General features: G+C 44.7%; 1 protein-coding gene across 2 annotated transcripts in view; it reads right to left on the bottom strand.

Annotated features, from left to right (window-relative positions):
- Nucleotides 1-19517, bottom strand: part of afg2a (AFG2 AAA ATPase homolog A) — a 594246-nt gene that overhangs the window by 546112 nt on the left and 28617 nt on the right. For both annotated transcript variants that reach the window (XM_070871823.1, XM_070871824.1), the window contains exons 8-9: nucleotides 16845-16968; nucleotides 3437-3692 (exon numbers count right to left, since the gene is read on the bottom strand). In XM_070871823.1, the coding sequence (XP_070727924.1) occupies nucleotides 3437-3692; nucleotides 16845-16968 (380 nt within the window). The remainder of the gene's footprint in view (nucleotides 1-3436; nucleotides 3693-16844; nucleotides 16969-19517) is intronic.

The raw sequence follows: 19517 nt of genomic DNA, 5'->3' as shown, positions 1-19517 counted from the left end.
CCACCTCCGCGCCCCCCACAAACCTCCGCAACTCTCCAGCCCCCCCCCTTACCCGAGACCCGACGCCACCTTCCTGTGAATCCAGCCCGAAGTCTTGGGCCCAGCCGTTCAGCCTCCTTCTCTCCCTCCCCCCTCCCCCCTCCTTCCCTTCCCTCCCTCCTCTCTCCTTCCTTCCCTCTATCCTCTTTCCCTTCTCCCCCTCTTCTCCTCCCCCCCTTCTCCTCACCTCCTCTCCTCCTCCCACCTCCCTTCCCTTCTCCCCCTCCCCTCGCTGTCAGAAACACAGACACTGACAGATAGAGAGAGAGAGACACACACACACACACACACACACACACAGACAGGAGAGATAGAGACACGGACAGAGACACACTGGGGGGGGGGGGGGGGGGGGGGGGGGGGGCTGTCCCAGCACACTGTTGGAGGACTCCCGGTGCTGCAGTCGGTAAGTAGAAAATGTTTTATTTATTGATTTTTTATTTTATTTTTATTTTTTATTAATTTTTTTTGATTGATTTATTGATGTTTTTATCATTTATTATTGATAATGGCTCTTTATTTGTAAAACTGAAGTGTTTAATGTTTGTAAACTTCCCTTTAACCCCCCCATTCCCTACGCCTAATTTGTAACCTACGCCTGATTTTCTAAAGTGTAGACAAGGTTTTTTCTAGCATACAAAAATCTTCACTTACTCCATTCTAAGTTAGTTTGGAGTAAGTTTTCACTGCCTAAACTTTGAAAACAGGCGTAAGTGGCCGGACACGCCCCCTTTTGAAAAAAAATTCTGTTCCAAAGTGAAACTGTTCTAACTGACTAGAATTGGAGCAAACTAAATGCCGAGAATTCAAATTTCTAAGATACTCCATTCTAAACCAGTTGCTCCAAAAAAACAGGAGCAACTCAGGCTGAAACTTGGCCCCATGGTAACAAACAGCTTGTTACCACACTTTCACAACCCATTGCCCAATCACATAACACAGGAGCAATAAAGTTGCGAATGTGTGAAAATGTTTAGGTCACCAGTTGCCAAACTGTGCTGACAGCATTTTCTATAAGGCTAATACAGTTGAAATACTGACTTGTGGTTAATATAAATAGAATTTAAACATTTTTTTTTAAAAAGCTTGTAGGGAGATGCGGTACCAGACACAATCTTGAGACAATCCACTGTAAATCATGTCGGAGAGATGGGGCAGATTTACCAATTGAGCACTTGTATATGATCAGTTCTAGTGCCAGTCAGCAAATCTACTCATAACTATCACACTGGTTATCATTATGTATGCTGCCAGTAGAAAGATGCAGAGTTTGCTTTGTCACAACCATTTTTTTTTTTTAAAAACAGATTTTTTAAAAACCTTTTATGAATGTAATTATAATGCAAGTTTTCTTTTTGGCAGGATTCTCCCAAAACATGGTGGGGAGGATGACCAGCACACATGAATATCCTGAGCATGACACACTAAACAGAAATTGTATTGCAGAGCATCTCCTGATGAATCATTGGGAAAATATACTGCTTAATATGAAACTCAAAGCAACAAACTATTTCCGCTGTGGTTGGGGAGTCTAGGACTATAAGATAGAGCCTAAAAATTAGAACCAGGCCTTTCAGGAGTGAAGTTAGAGAACACTCAACACACAGAGTGGGAAAAGTTTGAAACCCTCTTCTGCCAAACAGAGATTGATGCTCGATTAATTGTTCATTTTAAATCTGAGATTAATAGGTTTTTGTTAACCAAAGGTATTAAGGGAAATGAAGAAAAGATGGGTATATGGAGTTAGGTCACAGACCAGCCACGATGTCACGGAATGACCTACTCCTGTTCCCATGTTCCTATGATTGCCACGATAGCTGATCTCATCTGGAATAGTGGTAGCAACAATTGGCATCCACACTCATGGGCTGGGCAGGGGAAGAAAAAAAAACAAACCAGAGCTCCTGCCACTGGCTTGTTATCCAGTGACTTTTGCTAGAATGTGCATCCATGCATGGACATCGGTGAGAGGATGATCAGACTGAACCATGTAGTATCCCATGGTAAAATAGCCTGCTAACAATCACTGTCTAAGCTCACACATGAAAGATAGCTACTAGGCAAGGCACTGGATGATGGTTGGTGACCACAGAACCACATCCTAGGAAAAGCCACTATCCTTGGGAGAGAAAATTGAGGAAGGAGAGAAATGGGTATTTTAACTGTGTGTATTAAACTAGGCCCTCTTACATTTTTTTTGTAAGTGGAATATTGAATACACGACATTGATGTCCTTACTAAACATTCAAATACACGCAATCCTTCCAGTTTATTCTACAAATTACATTTTCTGCCAATTAGTAGCTGCAGAAATATAAGTAATATCTACAAAACCAATACTTCTAGAACTATTAAAATGCAGCAGCCAATTGAGGATTTTCAAAAACAAAATGAGGGAAGAATTTTAACACAAGTCCACAATCCTAAACTGCTATAATTTGCATTCTTATATATTCAATGGGAAGGCTCAATGTGTGGTGAAATGGAAATTAACATCTGCTACATCAGAGACACTATCCTGAGGTTAAAGTTAAGGAAAAGCCATTGAAACTGCTGATCTGTGTCAGCCACAAGGATACCGCAGGGAACAAAGTCATTTCAACTCTCAGTACTCCACTGATGTGGCACCTGAGGAAACTTTAAAGTTTCATCTCAAAATTACTTTGCTCATTCACACAGACCAATAGTGTCAATTGTTTTTACTTAGCTCTAATCTCAGCCTCAGCATTTGTTTTAAAACAAAATATTTTGTTAAATTCACTTCTTTCTGAAGTATGATAAGCATTAATTTCTCCCACGTGTACTAAACTCGACTTTCTTCCTGTCTTTCATAATTGTAACACCGACTTTGTAAATAATCTACAAGTGTAATTCACATCTACCCGTAAGAATAACTGGTTAGTTTTCAACTAGCTGCACAGAGTAGCATTTCTTCAAGTTACATGCATGGAGTTCTACATTTTGCACCTATAGCGAGACCTTCAAAGTGACAGAAAACAAACCAGATATGATTATTCTTGTGATTTCCCTCCCTCATTGTCTGAGGGAAAGTTTGCAGCTGTATAAATCAGTGCAGTTAACATCAGCAGCTCTTGATTTCCAGAAATGCATTAGGAAACCAACGTTCTACCACTTTGTTGCCTAACATGTTGGACAAGAGCTCTCACTGCCTATGACATACATCGTGACATACCATAAATGAAATTCCAATGCACAGCATTTATTTTTATCTACTTGCTAAAGTGAATGCAGCTCGTTCTGTTTTATGTAAGCAGGTTGAATCCTCAAACAGCGGCAATAAAATGTGGTTTACTTATTATTTTGGCGGTATTACCTCATTTTCACCACAAGATGGTGCAACAAAAAAAAACAGACTAGCAGAGTACGATGTAGTTACCTGCTTCCTTGCAGACTGCGGCCAGATCTGCTCCAACGTACCCATGAGCCCCATCTGCAAGCTGTACCAGCTCTGACTCAGTCAACAAAGTGGGAACATTCTTCAGAAATTTCTTCAAGATATCTGCACGGTCTTCAGCATTAGGGATACCAATCTCTATTTCTTTATCAAATCGTCCAGGCCTCCGAAGCGCTGGATCTATGGCATGAGGTCGATTTGTGGCACCAAGGACCAGTAGCTGTCCTTGACTCCCCTCCTAACAAGAACGGAAAAAGAAAAAAAATCACATTTTATCAACCCAGTCCTCGAGACCTCGCCGCCCCAGTCCTCCAGACTTAAAAGAGCAAGTTTCTCAAAATTTAAACTGTAGAAGCTAATCACCAGTGGCTCAGTGTTACAGAAAGTCACAACATATATAGCCAGTGGTTTGATTGCCTCTACGTGATAAACGCCCGTTGCTATAGTAAGGGGAGGTAAATCACATTGATGCAATCACTTGGAACTGTGAATGTCATATTCTAATAGTTTAGATGTTAATTATTCTAATTGTTTACAAAATAATTCAAAAACATTTTTATAATTTGCATCCACAATGAGGAAAATAGAAATAGTTAAATTAAACCTGTCATGAGGAAAACGTTCACAACACACATTACATGATAATCTGAACTATTAAAGACTCAGCTGGGAGAGGGATTGCGATGGATCACTTTTACCTTCACAAGATTTTGCTTTAGCTGTGCGAGAAGGGTGTGTGTCACTCTTTCTCATACATATTTGCGTGCACACACACCCTCCCCACCTGTTCACCTAATCAGTACCAGACCCATCCCAGCTTGGGACTACGGACAATAACATCTCTGTAATATGTCCCAACCACTCATATTCTGCATGTTTTACCTCCTATGCTCAGTGTTCCTTTTTGAGTGATATCGGCCTGCATTTTGTGGACAGTGGCGAAAGAATACTTTAGAGCTTTAGCCTTTAGAGCACAGACTTCCTGTCATCGAGTGTCTGTTCCAACAAGGCACACTCTACAGGGAATTCGTGGAATCTGTGAGGACAAGAAACCGGGAGGCTCTTCAAACAATCAGATTGAAGAATCCTCACTGAGACACGCAGAGTCTAAACCAGGAAGTGTAAAGCAGGAAATATAAATTAGATTTAAATGATGTACAAAAAGTGAAATAAAGATTGCGAAATGCAAATAGGATTAAGGGAGAGCAAGTTTTAAAAGTTTTAAAAAATTAAAAATTTTAAAACAAATCTCCCACACTAATTTTCTTCTGAGGGAATGAGACTCCACACTTGTAAAATTAGTTTTTCAGGGTCAGAAAGATTGTTCAGCAGTAATTATCACTTATCATACCATTAAAAACTCACTTACCCCTGAATGCACCAAACCAAACTTTTCCAGCCGTCTTTAATGCAGAACTAGTGGGCAAGTACAGCAAGTTCATGCCGTTAGTCATTTGAATGCCGAGTCTATCGACGAGAACTGCAACAGCGTATACTGTAGAGGAGCAGAGCATCTCTGACAGCAACTTCTGGATTTCCCCATTTAACTGCGCACGTGCGTATGCCAGAAGTTGCTGTCTGATTTACCCCATAACAGTGAGCACCAATAGCCTCACCATTATTATTACAGCAAAATCCAGGTTATCATCTCTAAGATATTGCGCAGTGAAAAAGACACTACGGTAACAAATAGAGCAATAAGGGATTAAAAGGATCATGCAAAGTCTTCCAAAATAAAATATTTTCTAAATTTAAAAGAGGGTAACTTTAGAATGAGAAAATGATCGAGATGATACTCTTTGATGTATACATGATCTCAGAACACAATAAAATGTTTCACATGTTCCTCATTTTATATGATATCTACTAAAATAAGTACTATAAATAATTTTCATGGAAAAGCCAGATATGTTTAAAACTCAAATGATCTTTCTTTCCTTGGTACCATGGAGTCATGAGCTGAGATCCCATACTTAAACTGACAAATACATTGGTGACATAAGCTATCGGGAAATTGTCCAAAGACCAAGTTTGCAGGACCTCCACCCCAGAAAGTGTTGCTCAACAACTTCCAGTCAGTGGAACTTGGGGGAAGGGAGGGGAAAGAAAGCGGCAGGCCGCTCTCACCAAAAACATGAGAACTTTGTCATGTCCTTGGATGCTCTGATGACTCCACGAGGCAATGTGTTGTACTTGAACTGTAGTGACCTTAGTTCTTTATTGATAACTCCAGAGTGAGGATCACACCTGGTGGCCTGCCTTTTATACTAGGCCAGGCACACCTGTACAGGTAACCTACAAGTCTCCCACTGCTGTGCCTTCTGGTGGTATACCTTGTGATAGTACAAACAGTAGCCATGTAGGATGCATGAAATCACTCTCCCCCAAGCCTTTAGTGCAAATCGCCTCTGTATTGACTGTGCTCTGGGCTTAGCTCTATCTGAATGACTCTTGGCAGGTCGTTTCAATCTTGGGTGAGTGGTTGGTGCAGTAGAGTGCTGGTGGTGCTGTATGTGTGTGTCCCTGACCACTCCATTCTCTCCCCTCACCCCACATATAGATTATGCAGGAGGCTCATTGCATTCATATACATTCAAGTCCAGAAAAACAAGTTTGCATTACATTTGTGGTTCAGTTATGAGACAAGTATATTAGACTGGTGAGATACATTATCGATACGTCTGGGGATCGGTGACCGGTGCGTAAGGACAAACTAGTTCCAGAACTGCTGGATGGTGTCCAGGCAGTCTGGTGGCAGCACGGTGCCCAGTGCTGGCAGTGGGAACCCGGTTGGCTCAAGTTGCTTGCTCTTGGGGCTGTTGCCATTGTTCCTAGCGTCGGGCAGGTTCATAGATGCCTGTGACCTCCCTGTCCTTTCTTTGTGCCCTGAGTCACTGCTGCTCCCTGAGGAGCTGTTGTCTAGTAGTGCACAGGGAATTGCTGACTCGCTAGCCTGGGCGTTGTTTGGTTTGGGATCCTGGCTGGTCCCGGTCCCCTTTGGAAGGACTGTTGCGGGTGACCCTTCGTTTCTGGGTATGGCCTGGGTAGCGATGGGGTCTGGGGGGCTGCGCCTTGATATAGTTTGCTCTTTCAGGCTCGTGGCGGTTGGTGCCATCGGGTGCCTGAGAGTCGGAGCCGATCAGGGCAGCGTATCGATACCGGTGCCATTGCCCTCCTGAGATCGCTTGCTCTGCAGCTCGTGTGTATTGGCTGCTTGTGGCCACACTCCATGGTGCATAACTCTGGTCCCAGGGATGCAGGCTACAGCGTTGGGTAGCTCGCTGGGCCTGTGTGCTCCCGATGGGCGTTTGCCCGCCGCATTGGCTCTGTGTAGTTGAAATCCTACATCACACAACGTTTCATTACTTATTGTGAATACCCTGTAGCTCCTCTTGCAATCGCGCGACTTTTCCTTGCTTGTTGCATGTACACAATTCTGATCATCAGTTCTACAGTCCAGCCTCTAAAAGGCGCCACACAGTACCTGCCAGGTTTGAGTCCTGAAGATGAGTCATCTGCCTAGAACCGCAGGTCGAGGTCATGAATGCCTGGCTCACGGAGATGACCTTCTGCAGTGTGACTGTGGTATCCGCCGACAGTAGCTTGTGAAGAAGGCCCTCATGGCTGATTCCAATTACAAAAATGTTTCGCTTCGTTGAAGTGGTCACCGAAATCACACGGTGCCACCAGCCTCCTGAGGTCTGCAGCGTATTTCACGATTCCCTGGCCTTCGGGCCATCGGTGGGTGTAGAACCGGTGTCTGGCTGTGAGGATGCTCTCTTTGGGCTTGAGTTGCTCATGGATCAATGTTACGAGCTCCTCGTACGTCTTGGTCGTTGTCTTCACTGGTGCCAGCAAGTCCCTGATGAGGCCATTTGACGGTGGGCCCACAACTGGTTAGCAGGATAGCTCTGCGCTTGCCAGCCAGTGTGGCCGGGTTGTGTCCTGCTAGGTCGTTTGCTGTGAAGAAATGGTCGAGCCTCTCCACAAAGGCGTCCCAATCATCACCATCGGCGAACTGCTGCAACGTACCAAGGGTAGCCATTTTTCGCGTGAAAGTCCGTAATCTCGTCGCCAATTGTTATGTTCTTGGATGCTCTGATAATGACTCCACAAGGCAATGTGTTGTACTTGAACTGTAGTGTCCTTTGTCCTTTATTGATAACTCTAGAGTGAGGATCACACCAGGTGGCCTGCCTTTTATACTAGGCCAGGCACACCTGTACAGGTAACCTACAAGCCTCCCACTGCTGTGCCCTCTGGTGGCACACCTTGTAATAGTACAAACAGTAGCCATGTAGGATACAAGACAAACTTAATGAAAATATTATAACAAAATGCAAATGAAAACAGATGCAATTTCTCATGATTCACACACTCATTTCTCATGCTTTATGCTTTCATACTGAAGGTTGCTACACAGAAAATTGACATTTAAAGGGGAGCTGACCTTTATCACTTGGTCTATAGAGCAGTATTTTTTGCCCCTACTTTATTTTCACAGTATGTGTGTCAGGAGTTTAGGCACTGCCATTTTGAACTGCTGCAATTTAAATTTGAGAATTCATATAACATTTATGTTATTTAGAGGAAGAAGAGGAATACAGGAGAGATAACGGACTGGTGAGAATGCACCTGAGGAGGTCAGCCCGCACCCACCATTACCTGAGGCTGAGAACCTAGTATATACCCAGAGGCACATTTAACCTGGAGTTTTCTGAGGAATTATATCTCTATAGTCTGTGATTGGTGAGAGGGACTGTGGCAGAGTAGAGGACACAACCTCCAGCCAAACTCTCCCACAGGCACAATACTGCCAACAGCTGTCAAGGTCACCACAGCACTTAACTTTTAGACCCAATCTAGTTCTGACAGGCTATGGGGGACATCAGCAACAGTCAATTGATCCTCAGTATATAGATGAATCAAGCAGGTGACTGATACAGTTGCTTGCTCCGGCATCGTATTTCCCGTGGACAACTGTCAACAGCTTGAGAGGGCACAACATTTTTTCAAATAGTAGGACTCCCCAAAGTACAGAGCATCATTGATGGCCCCCATGTGTCCATACGGCTGTTGTAGACAATAGCTTCACATTGATGAACCACAACTCATCACCGTGGGATAATGCAGGCCAATGCCTGCTTCCCAGGCAGTCATACCATTCCTTATTTTAAGGCATTTCTTGTGGCCTCATTATTTGATTCACAACAAACAATGCAAGAATATTTCCTCGTAGATCCCTCGAGCCCTGACTCTTAAGAACTCGAACAGCTAATGAGCACAGATACAACGAGATGCATGCAACCATTGTAGAATATGTTACAGAATCTTGAAACAGGGTTCATATACCTTGAAATATCAAAGCATGTGCTACATGTAAACCCAGCAAAAGTTTCCAGGATCATAGCGATATGTTGCATTATTCTGCAACTTCATAAACCAATAACACATAACTATGGAGCACCTGGAGGAGGAGGATGACAACTGAATGCAACAAGGAGGTAACCAAGATGAGCAAGAGGAGACAGAAGTTCCTTCTGCTGAAACTCTTGTCAACAGATAGAATTGTACAACTGATTAGAGCTGATCCAGAATACCCCACCCACGGCATTAACTGTCCACCTTCCCCAGGCTGTGATAAAATACACCTTCACTTAATTTGCCTTAAGCATCAACTAAGTATAGTTGCTAAGTTGCTAAGTATCCCCATTTTCTTCACCTGCTAATATACTATCCAATACCATAAGCAAGAATATCATACTCTAAACACAACTGGACTTCAGTGCTCTGAATCTTGACCTATTGTTTCTTCTAGATGTTCCCCTGTGACAGGAGTCAGAGTAGTAAATGGACACTGTGTGTCTTGGCAGCGGGGTGCTTGCAAGGATAGGAGTAAGTGATATTGAATGCTGCGAGTTACTGAACAGATGAGGGCCACTCGGCCCTGGCACAGTTTCCTAGTGTTTATTTAGAGAAAGAATAATAAATTGTATTGCTGTCAACAACAACTTGCATTTATATAGCGCCTTTAATGAAGTAAAACGTCCCAAGGTGCTTCACAGCAATGTTATAAGAAAAAACAGATAAATTTGACATCGAGCCACACAAGAAGGAATTACAGCAAATGACCAAACGCTTGGTTAAAGAGGTAGGTTTCAAGGAGCGTCTTAAAAGGAGGAAAGAGAGGTAGAGAGGCAGAGAGGTTTAGGGAGGGAGTTCCAGACCTTGGGGCCTAAGCAGCTAAAAGCACAGCCACCGTGGTTGAGCAGTTATATTCAGGGATGCCGAGGGCTGAATTTGAGGAGTGCGGACATCTCGTGGGGTTGTGAGGGACGAGGCCATGGAGGGATTTGTAAACAAGGATGAGAATTTTGAAATCGAGGCGTTGCTTAACCAGGTGCCAATGTAGGTCAGCGATCACAGGGATGATGGGTGAGCAGGACTTGGTGCGAGTTAGGACACGGGCTGTCAAGTTTTGGATGACCTCAAGTTTACATAGTGTAGAATGTGGGAAGCCAGCCAGGAGTGCGTTGGAGTAGTCAAGTCTAGAGGTAACAAAGACATGGATGAGGGTTTCAGCAGCAGAAGAGCTGAGGCAGGGGCAGAGACGGGCAATGTTACAGAGGTGGAAATAGATGGTTTTAGTTATGCCGCGGATGTGTGGCCGGAAGCTCATTTCAGGGTCAAATATGACGCCTTGGCTGCAAACAGTCTGGTTTAGCCTCAGATAGATGCTAGAGAAAGAGGTGGAGTCAGTGGCTAGGGAACGCAGTTTGTGGCGGGGACCAAAGACAATGGCTTTGGTCTTCCCAATATTTAACTGGAGAAAATTTCTGCTCATCCAGGACTGGATGTCAGACAAGCAGCCTGACAATTTAGAGACCATAGAGGGGTCGAGAGAAGTGGTGGAGAGGTAGAGCTGGGTGTCATCAGCGTATATGTGGAAACTGACTCCGTGTTTTTGGACGATATCGCCAAGGGGCAGCATATAGATGAGAAATAGGAGGGGGACAAGGATAGATCCTTGGGGGACACCAGAGGTAATGATGCAGGAGTGGAAAGAGAAGCCATTGCAGGAGATTTTCTGGCTACGATTAGATAGATAAGAATGGAACCAGCTGAGTACAGTCCCATTCAGCTGGATGATGGTGGAGAAACGTTGGAGGAGGATGGAGTGGTCAACTGTGTCAAAGGCTGCAGACAGGTCCAGAAGGACGAGGAGGGATAGTTTACCTTTGTCACAGTCACAAAAGATGTCATTTGTGACTTTGAGGAGAGCAGTTTCGGTGCTGTGGCAGGGCGGAAACCAGATTGAAGGGATTCAAAAATGCAGTTCTGGAAAAGATGGTTACGGATTTGGGATTTGACAACACGTTCAAGGACTTGAGAGGAAAGGAAGGTAGGACATGGAGCAAGCACAGTGAGGTCACGGGTTGGTTTTTTTGAGAGGGGTGATGACCACAGATTTGAAGGAGAGGAGAACAGTACCTGAGGAGAGAGAACCATTAACAATGTTGTCTAACATGGGAGCCAAAAAAGGAAGTTGGTCAGCAGTTTAGTGGGAATAGGATCAAGGGAGCAGGAAGTGGGTCTCATAGATAAGATGAGCTTGGAGAGGTCAAGAGGGGAGATTAGAAAAAAACTAGAGCACGATGCGAGTTTAGGGCTAGGGCAGGGGGGAGCCTCAAAAGAAGTTTGGATCGGTGGGATAGGGGAAGGAAGGGAACTGGCAGAGGCAGCTGATTGGATGGTCTCAATCTTTGAGATAAAGAAGTCCATGAGCTCCTCACACTTGTTGTTGGAGGTGAGTGTGGTGAAGACAGGGGAGAGGGGTTTAAGAAGATGGTTAGCAGTTGAGAATAGTAGCCGGGTGTTATCTTTGCGTTCCAGAATTATCCTGGATAAGTGAGAAGTTTTTGCAGACAATGCTTTATGTGGTCGAGCCAGATCAGGCGGTGAATGGCTAAACCAGTTGTCCGACACATCCGTTCAAGTCTGCGCCCCTTGGACTTGAGGGAGCGAAGATGAGGGCTGTACCAGGGGGAACAGCCAGGGTGAGAGAGAGTAATGGTTTTAGTAGGGACTAGGGCATCAAAGGTGGTGGTGAGGGTGTGGTTGAGCAGATTGGTGGCCGCAGAAATGTCATGGTGAAAGGAGGGCCAAAGGTTGGACAGTTTAGAGTAGATAAGTGCAGTTGTGAGAGAGTTTGGAGAGAGGGTTTTCCAGGGCCGGATGCAGAAAGTAGGGTTGGATTGGGGAAGGGGGATGTGGGTGGAGAGCGATACAAGGAAATGGTCAGAGATGGCCTTATCTGTCATTACGATAATCCTTGAAATATAGCATACAGCAGAATGAACATTCTACCTCAGTGTTTGCTTTGGCACAGTGAGCAACGTAAAAAGAACAGCATTTTAAATTAGAGTCAGAAATTCATGTGCAGCACATGCCCAGGTTCTGGCGAGTAAGTCTCCCATTAGAAGCCCGAAGTCAGAAAGTACACTTTAGGTTCCCATGCATACTTTGGATAGCTAATTAGTGCGAGGTAATGGTGACTAGTCCTACCAGCTCCTCTATGTGCAGTACTCTGCATATGCTTGCAAGACCTTCTCCTCCAAGCACTCTGTGCTGCTTGTCTGTGCAGTTGTTGCCCTGGAGTGCCACAGTGCCACCCTTCTCTGCCACACTTGGTCCAGCCAAACTTTAACAGAAGTATCGTGAAAGCTGAGGGCTTGATGTGCTGTAAAATGTTTGCATTTTAAATTAAATAGATTTGGAATTTGACTGGTAATAATAAACTTTTCCTTGAAGTTGCTGCTGCAAGCCTTTAAAAAATGCTGCAGCAACAAATGTTCTGCATCACCCCACCCCCTGCTAAAACAGCAAGCTCCCATTGGCAAAAATGCATTTTCAATTTTTCAGACATAATTTAATCGATGCATCTCTCCACTGAAACAACGTCTACATTTTTCAAGAATACATAAGTCATTACCCTATGATCTCACTAATCTATATAAATAGTGCTCCCCACTGGGTTTACTGGTTAAAGCAGTTGGGCCATTTAGAACAGGACAGTCTCAACAACAACAACTTGTATTTATAAAGCGTCTTTAACGTAGTAAAACATCCCAAGGTGCTTCACAGGAGTATTATGAGATTTTAAAAATGACACCGAGCCACAAGTAGAAATTAGCACAGGCTTGGTCAAAGAGGTATGTTTTAAGGAGCGTCTTGAAGGAGGAAAGGTAGGTAGAGAGGCGGAGAGGTTTAGGCAGGGAGTTCCAGAGCTTGGGGCCTAGGCAACAGATGGCACGGCCACCAATGGTTGAGCGATTATAATCAGGAATGCTCAAGAGGGCAGAATTAGAGGAGCGCAGACGTCTCGGATGGTTGTGGGGCTGGAGAAGATTACAGAGATAGGGAGGGGGCGAGGCCATGGAGGGATTTGAAAATAAGGATGAGATTTTTGAAATCAAGGCATTGCTTAACTGGAAAGCAAATGTAGGTCAGCGAGCACAGGGGTGATGGGTGAGCTGGAGCGGCGGGCCCTGAAACATTGTGGGCCACCCCAACCTGCGTGAGAACACCTCCGCAGGTCGGGGCTACAAAAAGAGCTGGAGCGGGGGAGCGCTGAGAGATCGTGGCGGAGGTGCAGCGAATGTTTGTGGCGGAGGAGCGGTGAGATCGTGGCGGAGGTGCAGCGAATGTTTGTGGTGGAGGAGCGGTGAGATCGTGGCGGAGGTGTGGCAAATGAGGGTACGGGGCCCAAAAGAGCCGAGGGCCCAGGGACAGCACGGGCCAGCCCACACTGCATACATGTGCACACTAGGTCCATGCAGCAGAGCAGGTCTCCAGTCGTCCTGGTTAACCCTTGCCACTGGATAAAGGCCTAGCTCTGTCAAGCCCATGTGGTGGCTGATGTGCAACAGTCACCGCACGTTAAAAAAATCCACGCACAGGCATCTTCCACCCCCTCAACTGGAGTTCAGGACTGGAACATCGGGTCCTTCATTGAAGTAGCTGTGAACTCATGTGTAAGTAAATCATCTTCGTTCAAGGGAACGCCTATGATGAGGATGATGATGGATGAGCGGGACTTGGTGCAAGTTGGAACATGGGCAGCTGAGCTTTGGATCACCTCTAGTTTAAGTAGGGTAGAATGTGGGAGGCCAGACAGAAGTGCGTTGGAATTGGCTACGGTTCCTGCTCTTGACTGCTCTCCAGTGATCCCAAATGACAAATCTTGAACAAGTACAAGATCGTGCTGTGCTTTGATGTCCCCTATAATTGAATAACCTAAAGACGCTCATTATCTATGTATGTGAAGAATGCTCACTTGTGTGAGGTATCAAAAATATTCGGTATCTACTGAAGTGCAGCTCAGGAGTGGAGGAGAGAAGACTGGCAGGAAATAATGGGCCCAAGTTTGCCCCCAGGCGTATCTCCGTGTGGTACACCGACTTTTTAGAACAGAAACGGCGCCTATTATTTACCTTGGTATTCGACCGTCCAGTCGATCCAGGCCCTTGGCACAGCACAGCAGAACGCGTGGAGGGTGGAGCCAGGTCCCGGCGCTGAAAACAGTGCCGGGACCTCTGCTAATGCGCGCTAGAGTGTGTAGTAGCTCCTCGCCCCCGAGGATGCATGGGAGGGGCCTGAAGCACGCTGCCCCTAGCCCTGGCCGAATGGGCTCATCAGGGCGGCGAAGATCGGACTCGCGCCTCCCTCCCGTTCAGCTCCCATTCCTACTCCCCCCCCCTTCCCTCCCTCCCGATCAGCCGTTCCCCCTCCTCCCCCCCTCTCCCTCCCTCCACGTCCTCGGCGGGGCCCGACATCTTGCTGGGGGCGGGGCCCGCCCGAAGTCTTCGGCAGCAACCCGCGTCGGGGCCCGCCCGCCCGGCAACTTGCTGGGGACGGGCCCTGCCCAAAATCTTCGGCCCGGCTTCCTCTCGTCGGTGGGGCCCGTTCAGCCTCCCCCTCTCCTTCCCCGCCCCCTCCTCTTCCCCTCCTCCCTCCCCCTTCCCCTTCCCTCGCCTCCCCCCCAGAAACACAGAGACACTGAGAGACAGAGAGAGACACTGACAGAGGCAGAGAGAGACAGACACAATGGGGTGGGGGGGGGGGCCTATCCCAGCACACTATTGGAGGGCTCTCCCGGTGCTGCAGTCGGTGAGTAGAAACTTAATTTTTTATTTTTTGATTGAGTTATTGGTTGATTTATTGATGTAATTATCATTTATTATTGATGATGGCTCTTTATTTGTAAAAGTGAAGTGTTTAATGTTTGTAAACTTCCCTCCCCCCCATCTCTCGTTCCCTACGCCTGATTTGTAAAGTGTAGGCAAGGTTTTTCTGAGCATACAAAAATCTACACTTACACCATTCTAAGTTCGTTTGGAGTGAGTTTTCGCTGCCTAAACTTACAAAACAGGTGTAAGTGGCTGGACATGTCCCCTTTTGAAAAAAAAAAATCTGTTCTAAAATGGAACTATTTTAACACCAGAACTGGAGCAAACTAAATGCCGAGAATTGCAATTTCTAAGATGCTCCATTCTAAACTAATTACTCCAAAAAAATAGGGGCAAGTCAGGCCGAAACTTGAGCCCAATAGTACTGTTTGAAAGGAGGACAGCTTCAGTACTAAATATTATCCAGATCTTTCAACACAACGATTTCTACTCTACAATATATTGTATACAGAAGAACAGCTTGTAGTGATTTACAAAGATGCAATTCAGACAAGGAGTTCTGTGGTGCCATGAACTGGAAAAACAAATGAGAGGATTCTGAAAATCAACAGGACACTGATGAATGACAAAACAAGTTTCATAACTTAGTATAACACATGCCTTAAAATCACGGATCTCAACAGGAGGCCACCAGTCTTTACAGCATGCCATTATTGAATCCAACTATCAACCGACAAGAGTACAAAAGTTATAAATGACACGGAACCAATATATTATAACGGCCCTGAAATTCCGATTTGGCCTTCCCGCGGGCATTTTAAGAGAAAAAAATCTACACTTACTTTAAGCTGCTGCCCACATCCGCACTTCCGAGCCTATGGCCTGAGCTGACTGTGATTCGCAGCACGTGTACGTGGGGATGTGCGCAGTGCTGGAGCTGGCATCACATGGCTCTGGGCAGCCAAGCAGGTAAGGTATCATAGTAATAGGAGTTCTGCAGGGTCCTAAACTCCCATTACTATGATTGTGATAGAGCCCCAAAACACCACCCCAAACACTAATAAAAAATAGAAAATAATTACATTACATTCATTTAAATTAAAGTTATTAATGTCTTAAAAAAAATAATTTCCCGATTTTTAAAAAAGTTTAAAAAAATAAACTTGTGGGAAGGGTTTTTAATGATAATATATGTTTTAATAACTTTATTTTTAGATGTAAAAACACTTGCACCTGTAAAAGTAGGCAATGCGCCTGCTTTTTCAGGCCCAAGATTTTTGAGAACATTTGTAAGCGTAAATATCGGAAATTTCCACTGACAAGTGTCCTCGCTCCCGATCTGGCTACGATCTGTCAAGCCAGAAACTTGACAGATCGGAAATGCCGGTTTCCAGCGCATGCGCACGGACCCGGGGAGGCCGGAATTTCAGGGCCAATAGGTAACATGATAAATTTTTCATCATTCCCTTCACCACCAATTTACAGTATCAGATATACACTGATTGATGAAAATCCTGGTAATATATGCCTCTCCCTTTTAATAAAAGCTATTGCAGAACATTAACAAAAAAGACATCTTCCTGTGAACCCATAACCATGCAATGCACTGAAACACCAATGCTCAAGCTTAATTCCCCAGTGCTCGGAGTAGTCTTTCTCAGTCACATCACGATGTAGTGTAATTAAGCAGAAGCTAGTAACTTTCTAATGTGGATTGCAGAAAGGAAAGGAGGGAGAGTCACCACCAGGCTGCTCTCACAAACCTCCAAGCTTCTGCCCTAGAATTGAGAGATCAACTCCTGCCCACTCTACCACAGAAGGTACTTGGCTTGGGGAGCCCACAAAGGCGGCAAAAAAAACGGTGGGAAAGGGAATAGGAATACCCTAGAAGAAAGATACATAATTCAGCCACAGCAATTAAAGAGATGTACTTGCAGAGTAAAACTTGGTGTAGAAAATATGATTGCTAATGTCAAAACTGACTGCAATAAAAGATAGGCCGAATTCAACAGTGGGAGGTACAATCTCACACAGCAATACTCATGAATGGAAAGAATGAGACAACAAAGTAGGGAAAAATACCAGCAGATGGTTGAAGCTGCAACGCAATCTCTTGCACTTTACAAGATCACTACGATTATTCTCTGCAAGACATCAGTGAATAATTCTTACCATTCTTAATTCTGTCACTATTTACTCACCGAGCCAATGCCATCCATTAGTGTGAGCAGTGATGCTACCACTCGCTTCTCAACTTCGTGCTGAGCCCCTTCCCGCTTTGGACATAGGGCATCAAGCTCGTCTATAAATATAATTGAAGGTTGACTGGAAAGAGAGATAAGCCATTAGATACATTTTAAGGATATTTACAAACCTGTTATGAATAGTTTATCTAATCTGATGGAATCACATCCTTCACACGTACAGAGTGATCTACTTGCTTCCCAACACAGTCCTGTACAATCCATGATTACACAGTTCTTTCACTAACACTAATTTGGAAATATTTTTGAGTTTTTCAGAATCAAACTGAAAGAGTTACACAGAAAGCAAATTTTTCAGGCTAATAATTATCAGCTTGGCTCAGTTGGTAGCACTCTAGCCTCTTAGACAGAAGGTTGTAGGTTCAAGGCCCATTCCAAGACTCAAGCCCACAATCTAGGCTGACACTCCTGTGCACTACAAAGGGAATATGGCAGTATGCATTATAGGTTATAACTCATTGCTGCAAAATTATTAAAACATTTTCTTGTTTAGGAAGAAAGTGAAGGACTTTCTCTATTCTCTCCCACATCCCTGTGCCAGCTACTCGTGCCCCGGGCCCCTAAATGTCAACAAGTGCAACTGGAGACATCCCCTTAAAAAGGAAATACAATTCAGAGCAAGTCCCATCACTGATAGGTAATTATCTCTTGCATTGTCAATTTCTTTCTAAATTTTACTTTCAAAGTCACCTCAAGGGAGCTCTGTGAATATTAATTTGAGTTCAAATGCGGAGTAACCCCTCTAGAGTGATGCGAGGTGAGGGAAATTCCTCTTCAGGGTGCCTGCACCCCAATACGAGGAGCAGTGTGTACCAATCTCAGAAAATTATCCACCAACCCCACCCTCCTCTGCCCACCACAAACCAAATCCTTGCTAATATTCAGAGAATTAAAAATACTACCAGGCCAGACCAAGTCTCAGTGTGTAGCAAAATTTCTAATGTGAATGATGAATTTTGAGTCCCCTCTCATTAAGTCAGTGCTGACAAATTTTGCAGAGAAACTGTCTAATCACAGCTAGCCTTCAAGAACCAGCTTGACTGCACATTGCCCGGCATCAATACCATTGTATGCATTGCTTATTGTAACAGTTAGCATTTTATGCAACAACTCTGATTACTTATAAAGTGGTTGTATAGCCATATTAGTAAATAATCCGATTACAGCCATAAAAACACAAGAGGGGAAACATTCTGTTGCACCCCGTTTGGAGGTGGTAACACTTGCAAGGCGCGAGACTTTGCGCTAGGTGCAGCAGTCTCGCCTCTCGAGAAACGTTGGGGTTACCGGCCCCGAAAGAAAGTGGAGTGCAAAATAACGCTGTTCACTTTCTTTCTGGGGAGGTAGTGGGGTGCAGCGCTACGCAGTGGGCCGTATAGCACTGCCGCGTAGGAGGGGCTCTTCCCTTAATTAAAGGGAAGGGCCCAAGCTGCAAACTCTGCAGTAATGAAAAGGTCCTACCTGGAGCATCGGGGAGTGGGGGTGTCGTGTTGACCGATCGCCAACATTCAAAGCGCCAACAGGGCACAGGACAAGATAGTCATTAAAAAATGTTGTTTTTTTTTTTAAAGTTAAGGCCCCCATCTCCCCTGCCGCCTGGTTCACGTCCTCTGAAGTTGTTGCTGTCGTCGCCTGGCGCAGCTTCAGGGGGCAATACCCAATTTAGGGTCCGGGGGGCTAACGGGGCACTGTGCACGGTGATGACGCCAGCAGCACCAGCGCAGCAAAGCGGGTTACCGCCGTCACTCAACTCCCGCTGAATTTAGCGGGAGTCATTAATGGTGCTGCGACTAGGTGAAAAGTCATTTGCGTCCCGTTAGCACACCCCCCCCGGAGTGCTAACGGTTGCCGCAAACGATCCGAATTTCTAGGTCAAGGATGTTCCTGAGGGTTGTGGCAAGACAGAATTCACCTGGACAAAATTAAGAAATAGGAAGAGAAATATTACTATTCTTGGTGTACATTTGAGGCACTAAATAATGTAGATAGAGGAGAAGATCTGCAGGCAGGTCAGAGGTAAGGTAATTTTATCTATCCCAAGAAAGACTGGAGAACCGGTCACGCACATGGCCAAAGTGGAGAACACTTTGTAAAATGCATCCAAAACTGCTTTCTGGATCAGTATGTTTCGACTCCAAGAATTGAAGAATTGCTCGATTTAGTTCTGGGAAATGAAATGGGGCAAAAGCAGAACAATTGGGAAATAATTACAACATGATTGAGTCAAGAATAAAAGGTGCTGGACTGAAAATAAAAAGCAACGTTCAGCAAGATAAGGAGGAACCTGGCCCAAATGAACTGGGCAGAAAAATATCAAGCAGGTCAAAAGATCAGCAGTGGGACATCTTCATTTACAAGCTAGATAAAAGGACAAAATAAATCTATTCCTAGAAGAGAAGAGGGTGCATCAATGAATAGCTCCATGGATAAATAGAGAGATTAAAACTAAGATAAATTTAAAAAGGGAGTATTACGATAAAATCAAGGCTAATAATTCAGTAAACAAAATCACGAGGAATATAGAAAGTGTGGTATGGAGATAAAAAAAGGAGATAAGGAATAACAGGGGATATGAAAATAGCAAATATAAAAAGGAAATAGCTAGGGCTT

Source organism: Pristiophorus japonicus, chromosome 2, assembly GCF_044704955.1.
Source record: "Pristiophorus japonicus isolate sPriJap1 chromosome 2, sPriJap1.hap1, whole genome shotgun sequence".
NCBI lineage: Eukaryota > Metazoa > Chordata > Chondrichthyes > Pristiophoridae > Pristiophorus > Pristiophorus japonicus.
Note: the sequence above shows the minus strand (reverse complement) of the source record. Positions and strands in the feature narration are given on the sequence as shown.